Here is a 25,199-nt window from a genome sequence, read left to right as displayed (position 1 = left end):
GGGGAGGGAGGCACAATGCCGAGGGGTGGGGGGGGCACAATGCCGGGGGTGGGGGGGGGCACAATGCCGGGGGTGGGGGGGGGGCACAATGCCGGGGGGGGCACAATGCCGGGGGGGGCACAATGCCGGGGGGGGCACAATGCCGGGGGGGGCACAATGCCGGGGGGGGCACAATGCCGGGGGGGGCACAATGCCGGGGGGGGCACAATGCCGGGGGGGGGCACAATGCCGGAGGTGGGAGGGGGGCACAATGCCGGAGGTGGGAGGGGGGCACAATGCCGGAGGTGGGAGGGGGGCACAATGCCGGAGGTGGGAGGGGGGCACAATGCCGGAGGTGGGAGGGGGGCACAATGCCGGAGGTGGGAGGGGGGCACAATGCCGGAGGTGGGAGGGGGGCACAATGCCGGAGGTGGGAGGGGGGCACAATGCCGGAGGTGGGTGGGGGGCACAATGCCGGAGGGGGGTGGGGGGCACAATGCCGGAGGGGGGTGGGGGGCACAATGCCGGGGGTGGGGGGCACAATGCCGGGGGTGGGGGGCACAATGCCGGGGGTGGGGGGCACAATGCCGGGGGTGGGGGGCACAATGCCGGGGGTGGGGGTGGGGGACATGAAGGCTTTCAACAAGGTTTCACATTGCAAATTAATAAATTAAAGCTCATGGGATTGTGGGTAGCATCTTGAATCATAGAATTTACAGTGCCATTCGGCCCATCAAGTCTGCACCGGCTCTTGGAAAGAACACCCGACTTAAGACCACACCTCCACCCTATCCCTGTAACCCCACCGAACCTAGGGGCAATGTACCATGGCCAATCCACCTAACCCGCACATCTGTGGAATGTGGGAGGAAACCCACGCACACACGGGGGCCAGGATTCTCCGCCGGCGGGATTCTCTGTTTTGCCGGCGCCCGGGGGTTTCCCGACGGCGTGGGGTTGCCCCACAATGGGAAACCCCATTGACCGGCTGGCGTAACGGAGACTCCCGCCGGCGGGTCGGGGCAGAAATGTGGCGTAGCGGGGCGGAGAATCCCGCCCGGGGAGAACGTGCAGACTCCGCACAGACAGTGACCCAAGTCAGGAATCAAACCTGGGACCCTGGAGCTGTGAAGTAACTGTGCTAACCACTGTGCTACCGTGCCGCTCGTAATTGAGACAGATAGAAAGATGGTTAGCAGACAGGAAGAAAAAGTTGGCATAAATGGGTCTTTCGATGATTGGCAGGCAGTGACTAGTGGGGCACCGCAGGGATCTGTGCTCAGACCCCAATAATGTGGAGATGCCGGCGTTGGACTGGGGTGAGCACAGTACGAAGTCTTACAACACCAGGTTAAAGTCCAACAGGTTTGTTTCGATGTCACTAGCTTTCGGAGCGCTGCTCCTTCCTCAGGTGAATGAAGAGGTCTGTTCCAGAAACACATATATAGACAGATTCAAAGATGCCAAACAATGCTAGGAATGCGACCATTAGCAGGTGATTAAATCTTTACAGATCCAGAAATAGGGGTAACCCCAGGTTAAAGCGGTGTGAATTGTGTCAAGCCAGGACAGTTGGTAGGATTTCGCAGGCCAGGTGGTGGGGGGTGAATGTAATGCGACATGAATCCCAGGTCCCGGTTGAGGCCGCACTCATGCCTTCAGGACGCGCGACAACGCAGAATCGCCGAGCAGAAACTTATAGCCAAGTTCCGCACACGAGTGCGGCCTCAACCGGGACCTGGGATTCATGTCGCATTACATTCATCCCCCACCATCTGGCCTGCGAAATCCTACCAACTGTCCTGGCTTGAGACAATTCACACCTCTTTAACCTGGGGTGACCCCATCTCTGGATCTGTAAAGATTTAATCACCTGCTAATACTCTCATTCCAAGCATTGTCTGGCATCTTTGAATCTGGCTATATATATGTTTCTGGAACATACCTCTTCATTCACCTGAGGAAGGAGCAGTGCTCCGAAAGCTAGTGACATCGAAACAAACCTGTTGGACTTTAACCTGGTGTTGTAAGACTTCGTACTGTGCAAGACCCCAATAGTTCACATTATATATTAATGATTTGGACGAGGGAACTAAATGTATTATCTCCAAAATTGCAGATGATACAAAGTTGGGTGGGAGGATGAGCTGTGAGGAGGATCCAGAGATGCTTCAGCGGGATTTGGACAGGCTGAGTGAGTGGGCACATGCATGGCAGATGCAGTATAATGTGGATAAATGTGAGGTTATCCGCTTGGGTAGCAAAAATAGGAAACTCAGATTATTATTTGAATGGGTGTAAATTGAGAGAGGTGGATACTCAGCGAGACCTTGGTGTCCTTGTGCATCAGTCGCTGAAAGTAAGTGCGCAGGTATAGCAGGCAGTAAAGAAGGCAAATGGTATTTCGGCCTTCAGAGTGAGAGGATTGGAGTGTAGGAATGTTTTCCTGCAATTGTACAGGGCTTGGTGAGGCCACACCTGGAGTATTGTGAGCAGTTTTGGTCTCCTTATCTGAGGAAGTTTGTTCTTGCTCTCGAGGGAGTGCAGCGAAAGTTCACCAGACTGATTCCAGGGATGGCGGGACGGTCAGACGAGGAGAGGATTATATTCATTGGAGTTTCGAAGAGTGAGAGGGGATTTCAGAGAAACTTACAAAATTCTAACAGGATTTGACAGGGTAGATTCAGAAAGAATGTTCCCGATGGTGGGGGAGTCCAGAACTCGGGGTCATAGTTTGAGGATAAGAGGTAAACCTTTTAGGACTGAGGTGAGGAGAAATTTCTTCACCCAGAGAGCGGTGAATCTGTGGAATTCACTCCCACAGAAAGTAGGAGGCCAAAACATTGTGTAACTTCAAGATAGAGTTAGATATAGCTCTTGGGGCTAAAAGGAACAAAGGATATGGGGGGGGGGGGGGGGAAAGAGAGGTAGGATCAGGGTATTGAACTTGATGATCAGCCATTATCGTGAATGGTGTGCAGGCTCGAAGGGCCGAATGGCCTCCTGCTGCTATATTCTATGTTTCTATTAGTTATTGTAGTGCACCTTGTAAACTTTTTAAACTTCATTTCCAGGGTGTGGGTGTCGCTGGTGGGCCAGCATTTATAGCCCATCCCTATTTGCCCGACGGGAAAAAAACACAAGGTGCTACTGTTCGTCGGTGGTGGAGGGTTTGAATGTTTGTGGAAGGGGGAGAAATCAAGCGGGGCTGCTTTGTCCTGGATGGTGTTGAGATTCTCGAGTGTTGTTGGAGCTGCGCTCATCCAGGCAAGTGGAGTGTATTCCATTACACTCCTGACTTGTGCCTTGTAGACGGTGGACAGGTTTTGAGGGGTCAGGAGGTGAGTGACTCACTGTAGGATTCCTAACCTTTGACCTGCCCTGGTAGCCACAGCATTAATGTGGCTTTTCCAGTTCAGTTTCTGATCAATGGTAACCCCCAGGATGTTGATTGTGGGGATTCAGCGATGGGAATGCCATTGAATGTCAAGGGGCGATGGTTAGATCCTCTCTTGTAGGAGATGGTCATTGCCTGGCACTCGTGTGGCGTGAATGTAACTTGTCACTTGTCAGCCCCGAGCCTGGATGTTGTCCAGGTCTTGCTGCATTTGGACACGGACTGCTTCTTATCGGAGGAGTTGTGAATGGTGCTGCAGGCTCCCTCCTTTCAGATAACTATTCAATCCACACTTGAAGCCTCCATTTTGGAATCAGCCTCTAGTGTATTCCAGAACAAAAACAGTTGCTGACAAACAACTGCTTCCACTGGGAAAAGAAAATGCTGCGTGACAGAGAGCAGCAGCATTCACATTGTAAAGTGATATTCCCAGATTTTTCCATTTTATTTGCCTTTGCATAAAGAATGCTTGAGATCTTACCTGACGTACATTCCTACAGCGTAGGCACAGAGGAACGAATAGTCCACGGCTCCCAGCAGCTGTTTGTAATTACTTCCATCTACGGTTTAATGTTAACAAATGATACAATTCAAATTTCTTTTAATATTTTTCTCCATCCTTCCCAAAATGCCTTCGTCCAGAGATTGAAACATAGAAAATAGAGGCAGCAGGAGGCCATTCAGCCCCTCGATCCTGCTCCGCCATTCATTCTGATCATCAAGTTCAATACCCTGATCCCGCCTTCCCCCCATATCCCTCGATCCCTTTAGCCCCAAGAGCTGTATCCAATTGCTTCTTGAAATTACACAATGTTTTGGCCTCAACTACTTTCTGTGGGAGTGAATTCCACAGATTCACCGCTCTCTGGGTGAAGAAATTTCTCCTCACCTCAGTCCTAAAAGGTTTACCTCTTATCCTCAAACTATGACCCCGAGTTCTGGACTCCCCCACCATCGGGATCATTCTGAATCTACCCTGTCCAATCCTGTTAGAATTTGTAAATTTCTATGAGATCCCCTCACTCTTCTGAACTCCAATGAACATAATCCGAACCGACTTAATCCCGCCATCCCAGGAATCAACCTGGTAAACCTTCGCTGCAATCCGAAACGCAAATCCTCTCGCTATGAAGGCCAACATACCATTTGCCTTCTTTACTGCCGCTGTACCTGCGCGCTTACTTTCAGCGACTGATGCACGAGGACACGAGGGTCTCGCTGAGTATCCGCCTCTCTCAATTCACACCCATTCAAATAATAATCTGCTTTCCTATTTTTGCTACCGAAGTGGATAAGCTCACATTTATCCACATCTGCCATGCATGTACCCACTCACTCAGCCTGTCCAAATCCCACTGAAGCATCTCTGCATCCTCCTCACAGCTCACCCTCCCACCCAACTTTGTATCATCTGCAAATTTGGAAATAATACATTTAGTTCCCTCGTCCAAATCATTAATATATAATGTGAACAGTTGGGGTCCTACCACAGGCCCCAGCGGTATCCCACTAGTCACTGCCCGCCAATCAAAAAAGGCCAATTTATTCCAACTTTTTAAAATAAATTTAGTGTACCCAATCCAATTTTTTCAATTAAGGGGCAATTTAGCGTGGCCAATCCACCTAGCCTGCACATCTTTGGGTTGTGGGGGAAAAACCCACGCAGACACGGGGAAAATGTGCAAACTCCACACGGACAGTGACCCAGGGCCGGGATCGAACGTGGAACTTTGGCGCCGTGAGGCAGCAGGGCTAACCCACTGCACCACCGTGCTGCCCTGGCAATTTATTCCAACTTTTTGCTTCATATCTGCTAACCAGCTTTCTATCCATCTCAAAACAGTACCATGCACTTTAACTTTACATATTAATCTGCTATGCGAGATCTTGCCGAAAGCCTTCTGAAAGTCTAAATAAACCACATCCACCGGTTCTCGCTGGTCAACTCGACTAGTTACATCTTCAAAGAATTCCATTAGATTTGTCAATCATGATTTCCGTTTCGTAAATCCATGCTGACTCTGTCCGATTACACCCCTGCTTTGCAAATGCTGTGCTATGAAATCCTTGATAATGGGTTCCAGCAACTTCCCTACTACCGATGTTAGGTTCGCTGGTCTATAGTTCCGTGTTTTCTCTCTATCTCCCTTGTTGAATAGCGAGCTTATATTAGCTAGCCTCCAATCTACTGCTAGCTGGGGAGTATTGATTTGCTGTTGAACAACATACGTAGAAACACATCGAATAGACAATAAAGAAACAGAACACTCAGCCTAACCAGTCTATGCTAATCTGAGAGAGGCACATGGACAGCAGTAAATTGAAGGGGTGTAGGTTAGGTTGATCTTAGATTAGGATAAATGGTTGGCACAACATCGTGGGCAGAAGGGCCTGTACTGTGCTGGACTGTTCTATACCCTCCTCACAGACATGTTCATCCAATCAGATTTACCCAGCTTAATCCAATGTCCCTTCATCATCTTCATTTACATCCACATAACCAATCCATTCTCCAATGTTGCTGTCTCAAATTTGAAAGCTTGAAGTAAATCCCACAGCCTCATATCTCTGTGTGCAGAATTTCTCCTGCACTCGATTCTAAATCTCCTACATTTAATCTTGTATCTCGGGCCCCTTGTTTTGTCCCCTCAGTTACTGAGAGCTGTTTGCTTCTATCTTCTCCAGACATTTCACCTGAGGAAGGAGCAGCGCTCTGAAAGCTAGTGTTTCGAAACAAACCTGTTGGACTTTAACCTGGTGTTGTAAGACTTCGTACTTAAAGGGATGACAGTGGATAGGCAATGGCAAACATGGGGGAACTGTAACAATTGTTTATTCCTGTCTGGCACAAAAGTAAAACGGGCAAGGTGGCCAATCCATGGCTTCCAAGGGAAATTGGAGAGTGTATTCGATCCAAGGAAGAAGCATTCAGATTGGCCAAGAAATCAACAGGTCTGAGGAATGGGAGCAGTTTAGAATTCAGTGAAGAAAGACCAAGGGATTGATTAAGAAGAGGAAAATAGAATAAGAGAGGGAACATAAAAACTGACTAAAAGCATTGGAAAGGGTGCAGAGGAGATTTACCAGAATGTTGCCTGGTATGGAGGGAAGATCTTATGAGGAAAGGCTGAGGGGCTTGAGGCTGTTTTTGTTAGAGAGAAGAAGGTTAAGAGGTGACTTAATTGAGGCATACAAGATGATCAGAGGATTGGATAGGGTGGACAGTGAGAGCCTTTTTCCTCGGATGGTGATGTCTGGCATGAGGGGACATAGCTTTAAATTGAGGGGAGATGGATATAAGACAGATGTCAGAGGTAAGTTCTTTACTCAGAGAGTAGTAAGGGCGTGGAATGCCCTGCCTGCAACAGTAGTGGACTCGCCAACACTAAGGGCATTCAAATGGTCATTGGATAGACATATGGACGATAAGGGAATAGTGCAGATGGGCTTTAGAGTGGTTTCTCAGGTCTGTGTGGGTTTCCGCCGGGTGCTCCGGTTTCCTCCCACAAGTCCTGAAAGACGTGCTGTTGGGTGAATTGGACATTCTGAATTCTCCCTCTGTGTATCTGAATTAGTGTGGCGACTAGGGGCTTTTCACAGTAACTTCATTGCATTGAGCCTACTTGTGACAATAAAGATTATTTTTTAAAAATAAAGGTTTATACAGGGTTATTATCCTTGTTTTTTATATTCTGGTTTAGCACAGGGCTAAATCGCTGGCTTTGAAAGCAGACCAAGGCAGGCCAGCAGCGCGGTTCAATTCCCGTACCAGCCTCCCCGAACAGGCGCCGGAATGTGGCGACTAGGGGCTTTTCACAGTAACTGCATTTGAAGCCTACTTGTGACAATAAGCGATTTTCATTTCACTTTTCATTTTCATATTCAATATTTCTTTTAACTAAACGTATAATATTTTTTTTGGTATAAATTTAGAGTACCCAATTCATTTTTTCCAATTAAGGGGCAATTTAGCGTGGCCAATCCACCTACCCTGCACATCTTAGGGTTGTGGCGGCGAAACCCACGCAGACACGGGGAGAATGTGCAAACTCCACACGGACAGTGACCCAGAGCCAGGATTGAACCTGGGAACTCGACGCCGTGAGGCATCAATGCTAACCACTGCGCCACCATGCTGCCCTGCAACTAAACCTATAATTTGATTAGTTTTTTTTATTTGAACAGGTTTACCAAGTTGAGATGCTGCCTTTAATGTTGTGTGAACCTATCCCCAGCTACCCCTGCCCTCCCACACCCACATTACTCTCATTCAATTATATTTTTTAAACCAAATGCATCTTCTCACACTATGCACACAATGCACTGCCTGGTTCCAATGTAATGACTCACCAAATGGCTCCCAGTTGCACCACGTGTCATTAGAGAAGGGCTTTCCAAGCAGCTTGGCCTGCATCAAATGCTCCTTGTAGCCGGACAATTCAACTTCATTGGTCAGCGAACAGTTCATGTGCAGTGCACTCTGTAAAGAAATACACATCAGTCTGCAGGCAGCCAGGGTACAGTGCACTGAGGGTAGTCCAACTCTTCTTCAGACCTGGCATGACGGTTAATAGTTCTACAACATTTCAATGTTTTATCTTCCAGAGTTCCCTCAATGTGAGGTAATATTTCTTCCACTGAGAGAAAGAATTACAAACATTACCTGAGAATTTCAGAGTTTGAGCCGGCAGGATCGACTGAGACCAATTCAGCTAATGTTCAAATCCAACCAGGATTGATACCTTTCAACTAATGTGAGTTACACAAACATGGTGGGGATGGTAGTATTGTTAACAATTAATTGAATTGTGGCAAAATAAAAGACATTAATAAACTTACAAAATGGACCCGCAATTGGTGAATTAATTTCAATACAGAGAGATGTGAGGTTATGCATTTTGGTTGGAGGAATAAGGAGGTCAGACACGGAGCCGGTGGAAAATAAGAGTGGAAATAGGGTAGAGCAAAGGGATCCAAGCATACAGGTTAAGGAGCCATGTAAATTGACAAAGCTATAAAAAAAAACCTGAGACTAATTTCTATAGGGATAGAATTCAAACGTAAAAACGTTTAGTTAAACTTAAATAAAGCCTTGGTTAAATGACACTTGAAATACAGTTCTGGTTTCCATATTATAAAACAGGTGTGAAGGGCAGCACGGTGGCACAGTGGTTAGCACTGCTGCCTCACGGCGCTGAGGTCCCGAGTTCGATCCCGACCCTGGGTCACTGTCCGTGTGGAGTTTGCACATTCTCCCTGTGTCTGCGTGGGTTTCACCCCCACAACCCAAAGATGTGCAGGGTAGGTGGATTGGCCACGCTAAATTGCCCCTTAATTGGAAAAAATTAATTAGGTACTCTAAATTTATTAAAAAGAAAAATAAAGAAAAGAAAAAAAACGTGTGAGTTGAAAGGTTGGAACAACCAGGAAAGTCTGAACAGGCTGAGGCTCCTTTTTGAGGAAAGAGAAAGCTGCGACGTGGTGAGAGGAGATTCAATGAGATAAATGAAGAGGAGATGTTTTCACTTGTGGGAAATAAGGGACGATAAATACAAAACTGTCACTAATAAAGGCAACTTTCATCAGAGAGTGGATACAGTGCAGAACTCACTCATGTGGAATTGTTGAGACAAATAGCATTGATGCACTTAAAGAGAAGCAAGGTGAACTCTTTCTGGAGAAAGAAATAGAAGGATTGGATCAGGATCAGGTTAGATGAGGTAAGTATCTTTCATGTTTTAATAATTTTAGAAAATCTCTGTTCAATTGCACCCCTAAGCTTCATGAGACAATGTTTAAGCCTTTTCACAGAACAAGAACCACTCCATCCGGGCTCCATTTCAATGGAACTAATCAACTGCAGGAGGCTAATTTAATTCCCAGCCGCAGTGGTTCGGAAATGCACTGGCTGAAACTGTTGGACAAAGATTCAATTAAGAATTGGATGGATACTAAAAAACAAAAACACCACACTGCTCCAGTGGATAGCAGAGAATTGAATTCATTGAAAAGCTTCCAATGAGCCTGGACAGTCATCATGAAGCAAAGGACAAGCTCTAGTCATGTATCATTCTCTGATTTCCAAGTCACTCACTACCCTGACTTGGAAATATATCAGCCGTTCCTCCACTGTCACTGGGTCAAAATCCTGGATCTCCCTCCCTAACAGCACAGTGGGTGTACCTATATCACGTGACAGCAGCAGTTCAAGAAGGCAGCCATCACCATCACCTTCTCAAGGACAACTAGAGACGGGCAATAAATGCTGGCCAAGCCAACCACACATCCTGTAAATGAATGAACTGATTAAAACGTTGGTCTGAAATCCAACTTGCAGTCGTGGGTTAAAGGAGAAATGTAAACTCAGCAGTGGGCAACAGAATATCAAGCTCGAGCCTTATTCTACACAAACTAGGGACTATTGGCAACGGGAATCAATCTGCTTTCCATCCACGGCTATGAACATCCTATACTGCTCGATGTTTCTCTGAAATACGCTGATCCTTAATTCTAATTGCAAAGCTCTAAGGACGGGTCTGAAAATTGTGAGAAAATGATAAGACACCCTTCTGACACAGATGACATGACGGCACAGGTCCTTCTGCTTTAGTTGTGTCAACATCACAGATTCATATCCATATTTCACCAACATGGGGTGGCACGGTAGCACAGTAGTTAGCACAGTTGCTTAGCAGCTCCAGGGTCTCTGATTCCCGGCTTGGATCACTGTCTGTGCGGAGTGTGCACAATCTACCCGAGTTTGCATGGGTTTCCTCCGGGTGCTCCTGTTTCCTCACACAGTCCAAAGATGTGTGGGTTAGGTGGATTGGCCGTGCAAAGTTGTCCTTGGTGTCCAAAAAGGTTTAGTGGGGTTACTGGATTACGGGGATAGGGTGGAGGTGTGGGCTTGCGTGGGGTGCTCTTTCCAAGGGCCGGTGCAGACTCGATGGGCCGAATGGCCTCCTTCAGCACTGTACATTCTATGATCTATAAACATTTCTATGGGTCACACTAGCTAAACCAGGCATGTATAAGACGCTGGTTAAGCCTCGTCTGGATGCCATACTGAGGAAGGATGTGAAGACATTGGAAAGAGTTCAGGGGAGATTCACAAGAATGATTCCTGGGATAAAGAACTGTAGTAATGAGGATAGATTGGAGTAAAGAAGGCTGCAGGGAGACTTGGTAACAGATATTCAAGTTCCTGAGGGGAAAGTTCAGGATAAAGTGATGTGAGGAAATTCCTTTTCACCCAGAGGGTTGTTGGGGGTCTGGAGCCAACTTGCCGAGGGGGTGATGGAACCTGCTTCCATCAACGTGTGTAAAAGGGATTGGGATTGAGATCTGAAAAGAAGGAATGGGCAAGGTTACAGGGATAAGGCAGGGGAGTGGGATCGGATAAAATGCCCTTTAATAGAGCCAGTGCAAACAGGAGGGGCCTGCTTCAACTCTGTAAAGATTTTGTGATGGTCTGCTGAGGTGGTCGTCCTGATATTTTGAAATGGAAATAAACTTGTGTTGAAGATCTGCAGTGTTGGGGCTGTGATTATTTTCTCCAGCAGCGTGTTGCATTGTGGTATCTTCATTACAAGTTGGGCTCTGAAATACACCATCCCTTCTGTTCTTTATATCTAAACTAGCACATTGTGTATTGGGATATTTTACTCAGTTTGATTTTCTCAGTTTACTGACTGCTCCCAATTCCACAACAATTTTGTAAAAAATTATCCAACATAATCCTGCGCCAAAATGAAACCAGTTCTCACCTTGACAATGCTGATTGGTTTCCGAGACAGATGATAAGCCGTGTACAGCAAGAAGGTCAGAATCAGCGTAAACGTTCTGTACCTGAAAACACAAGTTTCCAAATTTGAATCAGTATTAAATTAAAAGGGGGGATGGGGGGGGGCAATAGCTCCCAGATTCATTCACCATGGCAATGCTTAGACCAATCAGAGCCACCTTGCCATCCAATCAGCACCCTTTTGCTCATGCATCATAAATTCATTTGGCCTTTGAAATTTGGTATTCTTGCATTTGGCCTGAAGACTGCAAGGCGGAAAGTTCCAACAGTTTGTTTCTCTTTTCAGAAATGTTGTGTGTTTGACAGGGGTTGGGGTGGGGGTGGGGGTGGGGGGGGGGGGGTGTGTGGAAAGAATGGGGCGAGACAGGTAACATTATGGAGGTGAAACTAAAGCCATGAACATCATGTAGCACCACAGTCTGGAATGGAGACTGTGTAATGGAGCATCAAACATCACGAGGCTCCCGAAGTCCCTCTGTACAACACTTTTCTCTCTACCTCACTCTCCCCCTTTAAGGTATGCCTTAAAATACACCTCTTTAACTAGGCTTTTGGTCATTTACCGTATTATCTCTGTGAGGCTTGATGCCAAATTTAGGTTTAAATACCCCGTGAAGTGAAGTTTATTACATCAAAAGTCCAAATAAATACAAAATAGTTGTGGTCAGTGATAGTCATACACTAATGGAAAGTTTGAACAGAGTGTTCTGCACCAATCAGGATATTTACTATGGAGCTGATGTCACAACCCTCTGGACGAGTGCACGGTTAATTCCAGCCCCACTTAACCCAGAGTCACAACACAGGTGAAATTAAATTTCATTTAAAGTACTCAGGGTCCTGGGTTGAATCCAATAAACTGCAGTCACCAGTTTTGTAATTTGAACACAAGTAACCTTTTATGTACAGTATTCTAATTAAACTGACAGAATGTAACTGTCTAATACCCATTTCACAACCACCCCCACATACCACACACCCACCCCCATACAGGAAAGGGAAAAAAATATTCATAAAAATAAAACGATAAAGATCTTTCATGCACAGGGTGACTTCTAATTAGTTCTTTCTGAAGTTCAGCTTTAGTTTTGATACTTCCTTCCTTTTAGGTTTGAGATGGTTTTCTCTGGCAAGGTTGCCTATCGTCTCTGCAGACTCAGCATCATTTCAGGTTCACAGCAAAGGATGTGTCAGACACTCTGCTTTCAGAATAATAACGTGGTTCTTTCAATTCAGCAAGGACGGAGCACGCACACGAGCAACAGAGAGTGCGCATGAGCGACAGAAAGCGCGCACGGGCGAGAGAGCGCGCACGAGTGAGAGAGAGCGCGGGTACGAGAGAGAGCGCGAGCACGAGAGAGAGAGCGCACGAGACCAAAAGACCATAAGACACAGGAGCAGAATTAGGCCACTCGGCCCATTGAGTCTGCTCCGCCATTCAATCATGGCTGATATTTTTCTTATCCCCATTCTCCTGCCTTCTCCCCAAAACCCCTGATCCCCTTATTAATCAAGAACCACTTGATTTTTTCACCAGGCTGCGTAGGGCCGTGGTGTGTGTAGCCAAATTCGGGATGAACTTGCCAAGGAAATTGACCATTCTCAGGAAGCGCAGTACTGCCTTCTTGTCCTCGGGGACTTTCATTGCCTCGATGGCTTTAATTTTGTCTGTGTCCGGGCGCACTCCGTGTCGCGAAATCTGATCGCCCAGGAACTTCAGCGTGGATGTCCCAAAACAGCACTTGGACCTGTTTAGCTTAAGGCGTGTGTGCGTCGGAATACTTTCTTGAGTCGCGACACCCGTTTTTCTGGGGTTGTGGACCAGATTATGATATCGTCAACGTAGACACAAACCCCTTCTATTCCCTCCATTATCTGTTCCATGATGCGATGGAAAATCTCTGATGCCGAGATGATGCCAAATGGCATTCGGTTGTCGCAGAATCTGCCAAAAGGCGTGTTGAAGGTGCAGAGCCTTCTGCTGGATTCTTCAAGTTGGATTTGCCAAAATCCTTGGGATGCGTCCAATTTTGTGAAGAAGCGCACGTGTGCCATCTCACTCGGGATTTCTTCCCTCTTCGGGATGGGGCAATGTTCCCGCATAATGTTTTTGTTTAGATCCTTGGGGTCAATGCAGATGCGTAGGTCCCCTGACGGCTTCCTTACGCACACCATCGAGCTGACCCAGTCGGTTGGTTCAGTGATCTTGGAGATGATGCCTTTTTGTTGTAGACTTGTGAGCTCTGCCTTCAGGCGCTCTCTCAGTGGGGCAAGGTCACGTCGTGGAGCGTGGACCACTGGCTTGGCATCAGGCCGCAGTAGAATCTTGTACTCGTACGGCAGCGTGCCCATCCCGCTAAATACATCTGGGCGCTGGGTTAGGATGTTGTCGATGCCGGCCTGAAGATCCGAATGGGACGGCGTTGTGGTGTAGACACTTTGAATGAGGTTCAGTTGCTTGCAGGCGTGCGCACCTAGCAGGGACGCCCTGTCTGGTTTAACAAACTCGAAGCGTAAGCTTGCTTGTGTGTGTCGGCTGGACACCTGCAGATGGCAGGACCCCAGTGCTTTGATTGCGTTTCCATTTTGCAGGAGTTTGCAGGCAGCTGGAAGGATTGTGGGGGCTTCTTGATTCTCTTGAAGTCCACCTGCGAAATCAGGTTGGCGGAGGCACCCGTGTCCAGCTTGAACTGGATGGGGCAGTGGTTGATCTTCATCACTGCTCGCTATTCGTCCTCGGAATCCACGGCCAGGATTGATTGGACTCGCGATGTTAAGTGTTGTCCAGGTATCCATCATCAGGATCCGTCGCACTGCCTGGATCAGAGTCATGCATTCGGTGTTGCACACTTCTGATGCGCCGCTGTCGGAATTGGGAGCGCTGGCTCCTGACTGGTGGTGCAGATCTGCACAGGGCTGCATAGTGGTTTGGTTTCCAACAGTTTAAACAGTATTTGCCTCTTACAGGGCAGTTTTTCAAAGATGGGCGGTGCCACAGTTCGCACACGCCATGATGTCGGCGTTATGACGCTCAGTGCGTTGTTGCGCCTGCACGGTGCTCGGGCGTCTGCACCTGCGCAGTGCGGTTTTCGGCGTTTCGTGTTCCTGATCGCATTGCGCATGCGTCGGGCCCCGGGAAGAGCGCGCGAAATGGCCGCTTTCGTCCATGTGGAGGCGCTGCATCCGCGAGATGGCCTGAACACTCGCCACCTTGTGGGAGGCTTGTTTTTCACTTTCTGCCGTTTTGTACAGTGAATAGCGATTTTTAGAGTGCTCATGCACAGTACACGTTTCAATCGCGACTGGCAGGGTCATGTGCTTAATTTTCAACAATTGCTCTCGTAGAGGATCAGAGTGGACTCCAAAAACGATCTGGTCTCTGATCATGGAGTCAGTGATATCACCGAAGTTGCAGGATCGCGTTAGCAGTCTAAGATTAGTTAGATAGGAGGTGAAGGATTTGTCTTTATCTTGCATCCTCTGCTTGAAGATGTAACGCTCGAAGATTTCATTTGGTGTCCACCTCGCAGTGATGAGTAGAAGAGCTATCTTCCCAGCATCAGTCGTGCCATTGAGGTCGGATGCTTCCACGTATAGTTGAAATTTCTGCTTGAATGATCGGCAGTTGGCACGAAGATTGCCAGTGGTCCTGAGCTGATGAGGAGCCTGAATCTTGTCCATTGTGCCTGTATTCAGTAGCTGGTTGTCACGGATCTTGTTGAGTTGAACGAAATAGATTGAACAGTTACTCCTGGTATCATGTTGTGTTATGCTGCTTCTGATAACATAGCCTGCTATTTGACGCAATCTTAACTAAAGGATGCTCCAGACTCTGAAATGAGTTCAACATGTTTATTGAACTATTAACACAGTTCTCAAATGAGTTTGACTCTCTGCTAATCTAACTGTAGTAACTCCGTCTAACTGTACCAGCTTGCTCTAAGCCACGTGCTGGGGTGTGATGCTGCTGATCAACCCTGTCTAACTCTCTATATGTCTGTCTGTGGACAGAGGCAGGGTGTGAGTGCCTCGTCCCTTTTATAGTGTTTATGTCATGCCCCCTTGTGGTGATGCCACCTCTGAGTGTCCTGACTGCCCATTGGTTGTGTCCTATTCTGAGTGTTCATTGGTTGCATGTTTGTATATCATGACATCTCCCCTTTTTTTTAGATGTGTATATACATGAGTGTGTCTGTCTAATGTGACTGACTGAGGAACACAGAACGGAACAAACAAAACAAATGCTCATAAGTCCAGTCTCTGAGGCTTGCGTCTGATCCTCGTCGACCGCCGGAGAGGTGGTGGAGGGGATGACGGTGTCTTGACAGGCGAGTAGGAGGCACGACTGGTGGCCTCGTGGTTCGAGGTGGTAATTCGACATGTGGAAATGGAGGGGAAAGTGGTTGTGGATAAGCAACTTTTCGCAGTGCCCTTGGATTCCTTTGCACAATGGAGCCTTCAGCCATACGTATGACATAGGATCTGGACGCGGCCTGTCGAACAACGACAGCCAGAGCAGACCACCCACCATCCGGACTCTTGATCCTGACCGTGTCTGCCGGGGATAGCACGTCCAGATCAGTGGCATGTGCGTCACAGCCCTGCTTCTGGCTGTCGCGAAGCTGCTGCACCTTCTGCAGCACCGGGAGGTGATGAAGGTTGGGCAGGTGTATGGCTGGAAGCGTCGTCCGCAGGTCCCTGTTCATCAGCAGTTGAGCTGGCGACATGCAAGTAGTGCAAGGTGTATGTCGGAAGCGGAGTCCAAGGCCTTGCGGATGAGCTGCTTAACGACGTGCCCCTTTTTCGACTTTGCTATTGGACTGCGGACTGGAGGTGACATGCCTGAAATTATAGCTCTTGGCAAACGTGGGCCATTCTCGACTGTGGAAGCTCGGGCCATTGTCGCTCATGACGGTGTTCGGGATGCCATGCCGTGAGACTGTCTCTTTGCACGCTTTGATGACGGTCCGTGAGGTGAGGTCTGGCAGCTTCAGCACCTCAGGATAGTTTGAAAAGTAATCGATGATTAAGATATAGTCACGACCATTCGCGTGGAATAGGTCAATGCCAACCTTGGACCACGGAGAGGTCTCTAGGCCATGTGGTTGGAGCGTCTCCTTGCTCTGCGCTGGTTGGAACCTCTGACAGGTTTCGCAGTTCAGGACCATGTCCGTGATGTCCTGGTTGATGCCGGACCAGTAGACAGCTTGCCGGGCCCTGCGTCTGCACTTTTCTACGCGCAGGTGTCCCTCTTGAATCTGCCGCAGCACCGTGCTCTGGAGCCGTAGCGGGATGACTATCATGTCCAGCTTGAGCAGTATGATGTCGATCAGCGTCAGGTCATCCTTGACGTTGTAAAATTGTGGGCATTGCCCTTTCTGCCAGCCGTTGCTGAGGTTGTAGATCACTCGCTGCAACAGGGATCTTTGGCCATCTCTTCTCGGATGAGAACGATCTTCTCATCTGTTGCCGGGAGAGTGCTTGCACACAGTTGTACCTGCAATTCAATGTACTGTATGATCTCCAGTGGTTCACTGGGTGAGCTGACGGAGCGGGACAATGCATCGGCGATGATGAGCTCCTTGCCAGGGGTGTACACCAAATTGAAATCATACCTCTGGAGTTTGAGCAGAATTCTCTGCAAACGAGGCGTCATGTCGTTCAGGTCCTTTGGGATGATGTGGACCAGAGGCCTATGATCCGTCACAACACATAATCATGAAATTTGAGGATGCCGAAGAGAAGACCTAAACACTCCTCCTCAATCTGCGCATAGGGGCTGGTTTAGCACAGGGCTAAATCGCTGGCTTTGAAAGCAGACCAAGGCAGGCCAGCAGCACGGTTCGATTCCCGTAACAGCTTCCCCGAACAGGCGCCGGGATGTGGCGACTAGGGGATTTTCACAGTAACTTCATTTGAAGCCTACTTGTGACAAGCGATTTTCATTTCATTTCATCTAGTCTCAGTGGGTGTCATTGCCCGTGACGTGTATGCTACTGGTACCCAGGATGACGCGTCATCTCTTTGAAGCAACACCGCCCCCATTCCCGTAACAGCCTCCCCAAACAGGCTCCGGACTGTGGCGACTAGGGGCTTTTCACAGTAACTTCATTTGAAGCCTACTTGTGACAATGAGCGATTTTCATTTCATTTCATTTCTCGCATCTGTGGATATCTTGGTCTCTCGGTCTGGGTCAAAGAATGCAAGGATGGGTGCAGTGGTGAGCTTGGCTTTTAGCTCTAGCCACTCTGTTCGGTGCGCCGCCTTCCACTCACACCCTGCCTCTGTCCACAGACAGACATCTAGAGAGTTAGACAGGGTTGATCAGCAGCATCACACCCCAGCACGTGGCTTAGAGCAAGCTGGCACAGTTAGACGGAGTTAGAACAAAGAACAAAGAAATGTACAGCACAGGAACAGGCCCTTCGGCCCTCCAAGCCCGTGCCGACCATACTGCCCGACTAAACTACAATCTTCTACACTTCCTGGGTCCGTATCCTTCTATTCCCATCCTATTCATATATTTGTCAAGATGCCCCTTAAATGTCCCTATCGTCCCTGCTTCCACTACCTCCTCCGGTAGTGAGTTCCAGGCACCCACTACCCTCTGCGTAAAAAACTTGCCTCGTACATCTACTCTAAACTTTGCCCCTCTCACCTTAAACCTATGCCCCCTTGTAATTGACCCCTCTACCCTGGGGAAAAGCCTCTGACTATCCACTCTGTCTATGCCCCTCATAATTTTGTATACCTCTATCAGGTCGCCCCTCAACCTCCTTCGTTCCAGTGAGAACAAACCGAGTTTATTCAATTGCTCCTCATAGCTCATGCCCTCCATACCAGGCAACATTCTGGTAAATCTCTTCTGCACCCTCTCTAAAGCCTCCACATCCTTCTGGTAGTGTGGCGACCAGAATTGAACACTATACTCCAAGTGTGGCCTAACTAAGGTTCTATACAGCTGCAACATGACTTGCCAATTCTTATACTCAATCATTCTTGTGAACCTCCTTTGGACCCTTTCCAAGTCCAGCACATCCTTCCTTAGATACGGGGCCCAAAGTTACTACAGTTAGATTAGCAGAGAGTCGAACTCATTTGAGAACTGTGTTAATAGTTCAATAAACACGTTGAACTCATTTCAAAGTCTCAGCATGCTTTATTTAAGACTGCATCAAGTAGCAGCCTGTGTTATCCGATGCAGAATAACACAACACTATCTATCTCTGCCTTAAAGATACTCAAGTTATTTGGCCTCCACAACCTTCTGCGGCGAAGAGTCCCACAGATTCTCCAGCCTCCGGCTAAAGAAATTCCTCCTAATTTCTGTTTGGAAGGATCGTCTCTTTAGTCTGAGATGGTGTCCTCTGCTTCTAGTTTTTCCTAAAAGCGGAACCACCCGGTCCACGTCCACTCTATCCAGGCCTCACAGTATCCTGTACGTTTCAATAAGATCCCCCCTCATCCTTCTAAACTCCAACGAGTACAGACCCAGAGTCCTCAACCGTTCCTCATACGACAAGTTCTTCATTCCAGGGATCATTCTTGTGAACCTCCTTTGGACCCTTTCCAAGTCCAGCACATCCTTCCTTAGATACGGGGCCCAAAACTGCTCACAATACTCCAAATGGGGTCTGACCAGAGCTTTATACAGCCTCAGAAGTACATCCCTGGTCTTGTATTCTAGCCCTCTCGATATGAATGCTAACATTGCATTTGCCTCCCTAAATGCCCATTGAACCTGCACGTTAGCCTTAAAAGATTGAAGATGATTGACAATGATTACTGCACCACTTATTGTTGCTGCATGTCATCGACCTACATTTTCTGTGCATTTTATGATGTGAATTTATGAAATCAATTGTAAAATGGTTGCCCCCCAGCATCAAGAGCTATGGGAATTGATGCGACCATCAATTCACTCGAAGACACGTGGAGAAGTAAACCGTGGTTTTAATCAGCTTAGAACTGAGCCTGCCTGTGACCAGTACAACACTGAAGGCGGCCCCGCAGGTCAGCAGCTCTTATACTTCCTGTAAAGGGGGCGGAGCCATGGGCGGAGCCCATACATGCCCCAACATATCCCCCGTGGATGAAGCCACACAATGGCCCATAGGTAGAGCCCACAGGGTTAATAACATAACAGTGCACTGGTGAATTATCAGTAATTATACATTCGCCACAGGAATATTAGGCTGAACAGTACGAAGGCAGAATTTCAGACATCCTTCCGCCAGGTAGCTGGCAAACCCATTCCCGCTCTGTCAATATTAAATCCAACTCTGCTATTTAGAAGTATCTGCAATTACAAACTCATCTTGCAGACAATTACAGGAGTGTCTATTTACTTTAATAGGTGGCAGAAGGCACTTTATAGCTGGTGCTGTCACACAGGGGCAGAAGGGCAATGATGCAAGACTCAGGAACAGACAAGCTTCACTTAAATTATCACATTACGCACCAGGAAATGATTACAAAAGATAGCAACACCCTCCTAAAGTTGAACTTACCACTGATCCCTTGTAAATGAAGTTATGAAGCGAATGCCGAGGGGAAGTGGTGCCATTGACTTGCTCCCAGTCTTCTGAACTCTCACGAGCTAGTAAAACGGTTAAAAAGCTGGCGGCTTTGAGTATTTCTAATTATTCACAAAGATTTTTCATCACTCCGTTCCTCTCCCAGTTCTCTTCTCTGTGAATAATCTGTAGAAAGACAGATAATTACCATTTATTACAGCTCAGATCATGAACACCACTGTTGAAACTGACAATCATCATTAACAAGGGATATTTGCTCCCAGTGACACTACCCTGAGTCACAGTCTCACTATAACCAGAAGAGAATTCATCTCAGCTTCATTAACATACTGGGAGTAGCCATTCGTGCTGCATTCTTTCACAACTCTCTTAGCTACAGGCAACAATGCAAACAGGTAAAACAGCATCCAACCGCAACACACTCTCACAGAGACCAAATCAACAGGGTATTGAACTCTTCTCAACTCCAATAAATATAATCCTAATCGATTTAGTCTCTCCTCATATGACGGTCCCACCACACCAGAAATCAGCCTGGTAAACCTTCACTGCACTCCCTCCATAGCAAGAACATCCTTCCTCAGATAAGGCCACTGAAACTGCACACAATACTCTGGGTGTGGCCTCAACAATGCCTCATACAATTGCAGTAAAACATCTCTGTTGCAATACTCCAATCCTCTCGCTATGAAGGCCGAAATACCATTTGCCTTCTTTACTGCCTGCTATACCTGCGCGCTTACTTTCAGCGACTGATGCACAAGGACACCAAGGTCTCGCTGAGTATCCACCTCTCTCAATTTACACCCATTCAAAAAATAATCTGCCTGCCTATTTTTACTACCGAAGCGGATAACCTCACATTCATCCACATCATACTGCATCTGTCAATGGGCAGTAAGTGCTGGCCCAGCGACGCCCACGTTCCATGATTGAATAAAAAAAACAAAGGTTAGATGCTCTCTTGTAGGAGATGGTCATTGCCGGGCACTTGTGTGGCGCTAATGTAACTTGCTACTTGTCAGCCCCAAGCCTGGATATTGTCCGGGTCTCGCTGCATTTGGACACGGACTGCTTCATTATCTGAGGAGTCGAGACAATCCACAGCGAACATCCCCACTTCTGACCTTACGATGGAAGGGAGGTCATTGATGAAGCAGCTGAAGATGGTTGGAGCCGAGGCCACGACCCTGAGGAACTCCTGCAGTGATGTCCTGGAGCTGAGATGATTGACCTCCAACCACCACAGCCATCTTCCTTTGTGCCGGGTATGACTCCAACCAGCAAAGAGTTTCTGCCCTGATTCCCATTGACAACATGGAATCCCTACAGTGCAGAAGGAGGCCATTCTCCCCTTCGGGTCTGCACCGACCCTCTGAGAGAGTATCCCACCTAGGCTCACACACTATCCCCATGGCCCCGCCTAACCTTTGGCTAATTAGGGGCAATTTAACATAACCAATCCACCGAACCTTCACATGTTTGGACTGTGGGATTCAGCTCTTTTGTCCATGTTTGAACCAAGGCTGTAATGAGGTCAGGAGCTGAGTGACCCTGGCGGAACCCAAACTGAGTGTCTGTGAGCAGGGTATTGCTGAGTAAGTGCCGTCTGATAACACTGTTGATGACTCCTTCCATCACTTTGCTGATGACAGAGAGTAGACAGATAGGATGGTAATTAGCTGGGTTGGATTTGTCCTGTTTCTTGTGTACAGGACACACTGGGCAATTTTCCACATTGCTGGGTAGATGCCAGTGTTGCAACTGTACTGGAACAGCTTGGCTAGGGGTGTGGCAGGTTCTGGAGCACAAGCCTTCAGTACTATTGCTGGGATATTGTCAGGGTCCATCGCCTTTGCAGTATCCAGTGTCTTCAGCCGTTTTTTGCTAACATGTGGAGTGAATCAAATTGTCTGAAGACTGAATCTGTGATGCTGGAGACCTCCGGAGGAGACCGAGACGGATCATCCACTCGGCACTTCTGGCTGGAGATTGTTGCGAATGCTTCAGCCTTGTCTTTCGCACAGATGCTGGGCTCCTCCATCATTGAGGATGGGGATATTTGTGAAGCCTCCTCCTCCAGTGAGTTGTTTAATTGTCCACCACCATTCACAGCTGGATGTGGCAGGACTGCAGAGCTTAGATCTGATGCGGTAGTTGTGGAATCACTTAGCTCTGCCTATTACTTGCTGCTTATGCTGTTTGGCACAAGTAGTCCTGTGTTGTGGTTTCACCAGGTTAACACATGATTTTTCGGTCTGCCTGGTGTTGCTCCTGGCAAGCTCTCCTGTACTCTTCATTGAACCAGGGTGGATCCCCTGGCTGGGGGGTAATGGGGGAGTGGGGGATACGCCGGGCCAGGAGGTTGCAGATTGTGGTTGATACAATTCTGCTGCTGCTGATGACCCACAGCTCCTCATGGATGCCCAGTCTGGAGTTGCACGGTCTGTTTGAAGTCTGTCCCATTTAGCACGGTGGTAGTGCCACACAACACGATGAAGGGTATCCTCAATGTGAAGACGGGACTTTGTCTCCACCAGGACTGTGCTGTGGTCACTTCTACCGATACTGTCAGGGACAGATACATCTGCAGCAGGCAGGTTGGTGAGGAGGAGGTCAAGTATGTTTTTCCCTCACCACCTGCTGCAAAGAACAAAGAAATGCACAGCACAGGAACAGGCCCTTCGGCCCTCCAAGCCCATGCCGACTATGCTGCACGACTAAACTACAATCTTCTACACTTCCTGGGTCCGTATCCCTCTATTCCCATCCTATTCATATATTTGTCAAGATGCCCCTTAAATGTCCCTATCGTCCCTGCTTCCACTACCTCCTCCGGTAGCGAGTTCCAGGCACCCACTACCCTCTGTGTAAAAAACTTGCCTCGTACATCTACTCTAAACCTTGCCCCTCTCACCTTAAACCTATGCCCCCTAGTAATTGACCCCTCTACCCTGGCGAAAAGCCTCTGACTATCCACTCTGTCTATGCCCCTCATAATTTTGTAGACCTCTATCAGGTCTCCCCTCAACCTCCTTCGTTCCAGTGAGAACAAACCGAGTTTATTCAACCGCTCCCAGACAGTCTAGCAGCTCTGTCCTTTAGGACCCGGCCAGCTCGGTCTGTGGTGGTACTACCGAGACACTCTTGGTGATGGACATTGAAACCCCCACACAGAGAATATTCTGCGCCCTCGCCACCCTCAGTGCTCCCTCCAAGTGGTGTTCAACATGGAGGAGAACTGATTCATCAGCTAATGGTGGCCGGTACGTGGTAATCAGCAGGAGGTTTCCTTGCCCATGTTTAACCTGAAGCCAGGAGACTTCATGGGGTCCAGAGTCGATGTTGAAGACTCGCAGAAAACTCCCTCCTGACTGTATCTCACTGTGTCGCCCCCTCTGCTGGATTTGTCCTGCCGGTGAGACAGGACATACTCAGGAATGGTGATAGTGTTGTCTGGGACAAGGTCACACTCAGAATCACACCTTACAGACAATGTCAGGCTGTAACTTGACTCAGTGTGACAGCTGTCCCAACTTGGCACAAGCCCCCAATGTTCGTGAGGACGACTTTGCAGGGTCGGCAGGGCTGGGTTTGCCATTGCTGGTTCCAGCACTTTGGTCAATGTTGGCCGATCCGCCCAGTTTCATTCCTTTTAGACTTTGCAGCCAATTTGCTTGGCCATTTCAGAGTCAACCACATTTCTGAGGCTAGACCAGGCAAGGATGGCAGATTTCCTTCCTACTGAGACCAGCATGTTAATATTCCAGATTTAGTAATTGAGCTTCAATTCCATCAGCTGTTGGGTTGTGTAGCCATCTGGGATGGCCACTACCAGAATACAAAATGGATGCTCGCAATGAATGGAGGGAACTATGGACAATGTTAGGAAAGCAAGCAGGCACAGAGCCTGTATGCATATTGGGAAGGCAGCTCCCAGACAAGACTGAAACTGTAGGTCATTTAACATATTGATGGCCCATCTCCGGGAACAAAGGAAAGACACTCAAGCAACCGATCTAGCTCCAGACACCCCGGCGCCAGTTCCCCAAACCGAAAGCGCAAACAAAGCCAGGCCAACGGCCACCAAAGACACACCCAGCCATCAGGGCACCCACCCCTTTATTGGTCAAGATCAATGCCAGTGATCAAGATGCAGCCCAATTAATTGGGGCCAAGTCTGAGGCCCGCCCAAAAGCGCGCGAAGCCCCTCCGGGTACAAGAAGAAACCCCGCGAGAGAGAATCGCTCTCTTGGATTTGGCTCTCAAAGCGGAGAGGCCGTCCACCAGCTGCACCAGAAGCAGGTAAGTCCAAGGTCAACGCTCGCTACCAGACAGACGACCTTAGCTGTTCTCCTGTATACCTTCGAACCCAACAGCCTCAGATCCGAACAACGGCCATTGGTCCTCTGAGCGGCCACCCGAAGCTAAGTATAGGCGTTCACGTTAGAGATAGTTTAGTTTGTAGTACTTTGTGCATGAGTAGATATTACTGTGTGTGTAAATAAATAGTACTGACTTTGAACTAACTAACTGGTGTATTGGCTCTTTGATCGTTATTCGGGTTTGAACCTCGTGGCGGTACCGAAAGATACCTGGCGACTCTAAGGCATAAACATAATTAGGATTAAGGAAGGCGACCATATTGACCGCCATATTCATAACCAGAGAAACAGAGCAACAGTTGGGATTTGATCCCCCGTCTCCAGGGCATTGGGCTGGGCCTCGGCCAGTGACATTACAATGCCACTGCCTCTCTGAGGACAAGGATGGGAATGCCACCCGGTATGACTGGGATCCCAGGAGGTTGAATTAAGCTGCTGACTGATTTGTTACATGATGATCCCTCAGTACTGGACAGATGCTCACACTGGCTCTCAAAGCAAGAGATGCGCGCAGTGAACCCTGACCCCTGTGCCTGACCTGCGACCTATTCAACCCATTCCACGAGTACTGGATCCAAGTATTTTTCTTTTGGAAATTACTTGGCAGAGATATTTGGACGATGAAAGGAAGGAGTCGATATTCTGGGAACTGGGCAAAAATATCCAGATTTTTCATCAAGCAAGTGAGCATCACGCCCTACACTCAAACACACTGGCAGGGAGTGGCGTTTGGAAAAGGTGTCACAGATAGTGGAGACTAGATGCTTCAATTTAAAATACGTCCTCTGTAATTTTGCTGCCGTATTGTGATCAGAGTGAATGGCCATCCGCCGGCTGGCCCAGTGACGCCGGCTGGCCCCAGTGACGCCGGCTGCCCCAGTGACGCCGGCTGGCCCAGTGACGCCGGCTGGCCCAGTGACCCCGGCTGGCCCAGTGACGCCGGCTGCCCCAGTGACGCCGGCTGCCCCAGTGACGCCGGCTGCCCCAGTGAGGCCGGCTGCCCCAGTGACGACGGCTGCCCCAGTGAGGCCGGCTGCCCCAGTGAGGCCGGCTGCCCCAGTGACGCCGGCTGCCCCAGTGACGCCGGCTGCCCCAG

At 48.4% G+C, this 25,199-nt stretch overlaps 1 protein-coding gene across 4 annotated transcripts in view; it reads right to left on the bottom strand.

The window, feature by feature from the left end:
• The window catches only part of slc37a1 (solute carrier family 37 member 1), a 198,433-nt gene that overhangs the window by 168,537 nt on the left and 4,697 nt on the right, over nt 1–25,199 (bottom strand). For 3 of the 4 annotated variants that reach the window (XM_072513035.1, XM_072513037.1, XM_072513034.1), the window contains 4 exons: nt 19,692–19,883; nt 11,143–11,224; nt 7,727–7,856; nt 3,858–3,936 (listed from right to left, as the gene is read on the bottom strand). In XM_072513035.1, the coding sequence (XP_072369136.1) occupies nt 3,858–3,936; nt 7,727–7,856; nt 11,143–11,224; nt 19,692–19,747 (347 nt within the window). In that variant the 5' untranslated portion in view covers nt 19,748–19,883. Of the gene's footprint in view, nt 1–3,857; nt 3,937–7,726; nt 7,857–11,142; nt 11,225–19,691; nt 19,884–20,241; nt 20,319–25,199 lie in introns of those variants that run through there. The other variant, XM_072513036.1, reaches the window with a different exon arrangement.

This window comes from Scyliorhinus torazame, chromosome 8, assembly GCF_047496885.1.
Source record: "Scyliorhinus torazame isolate Kashiwa2021f chromosome 8, sScyTor2.1, whole genome shotgun sequence".
In the NCBI taxonomy this organism is placed as follows: domain Eukaryota; kingdom Metazoa; phylum Chordata; class Chondrichthyes; order Carcharhiniformes; family Scyliorhinidae; genus Scyliorhinus; species Scyliorhinus torazame.
The sequence above is the reverse complement of the archived record's forward strand: the minus strand, read 5'-3'. Positions and strand labels throughout refer to the sequence as shown.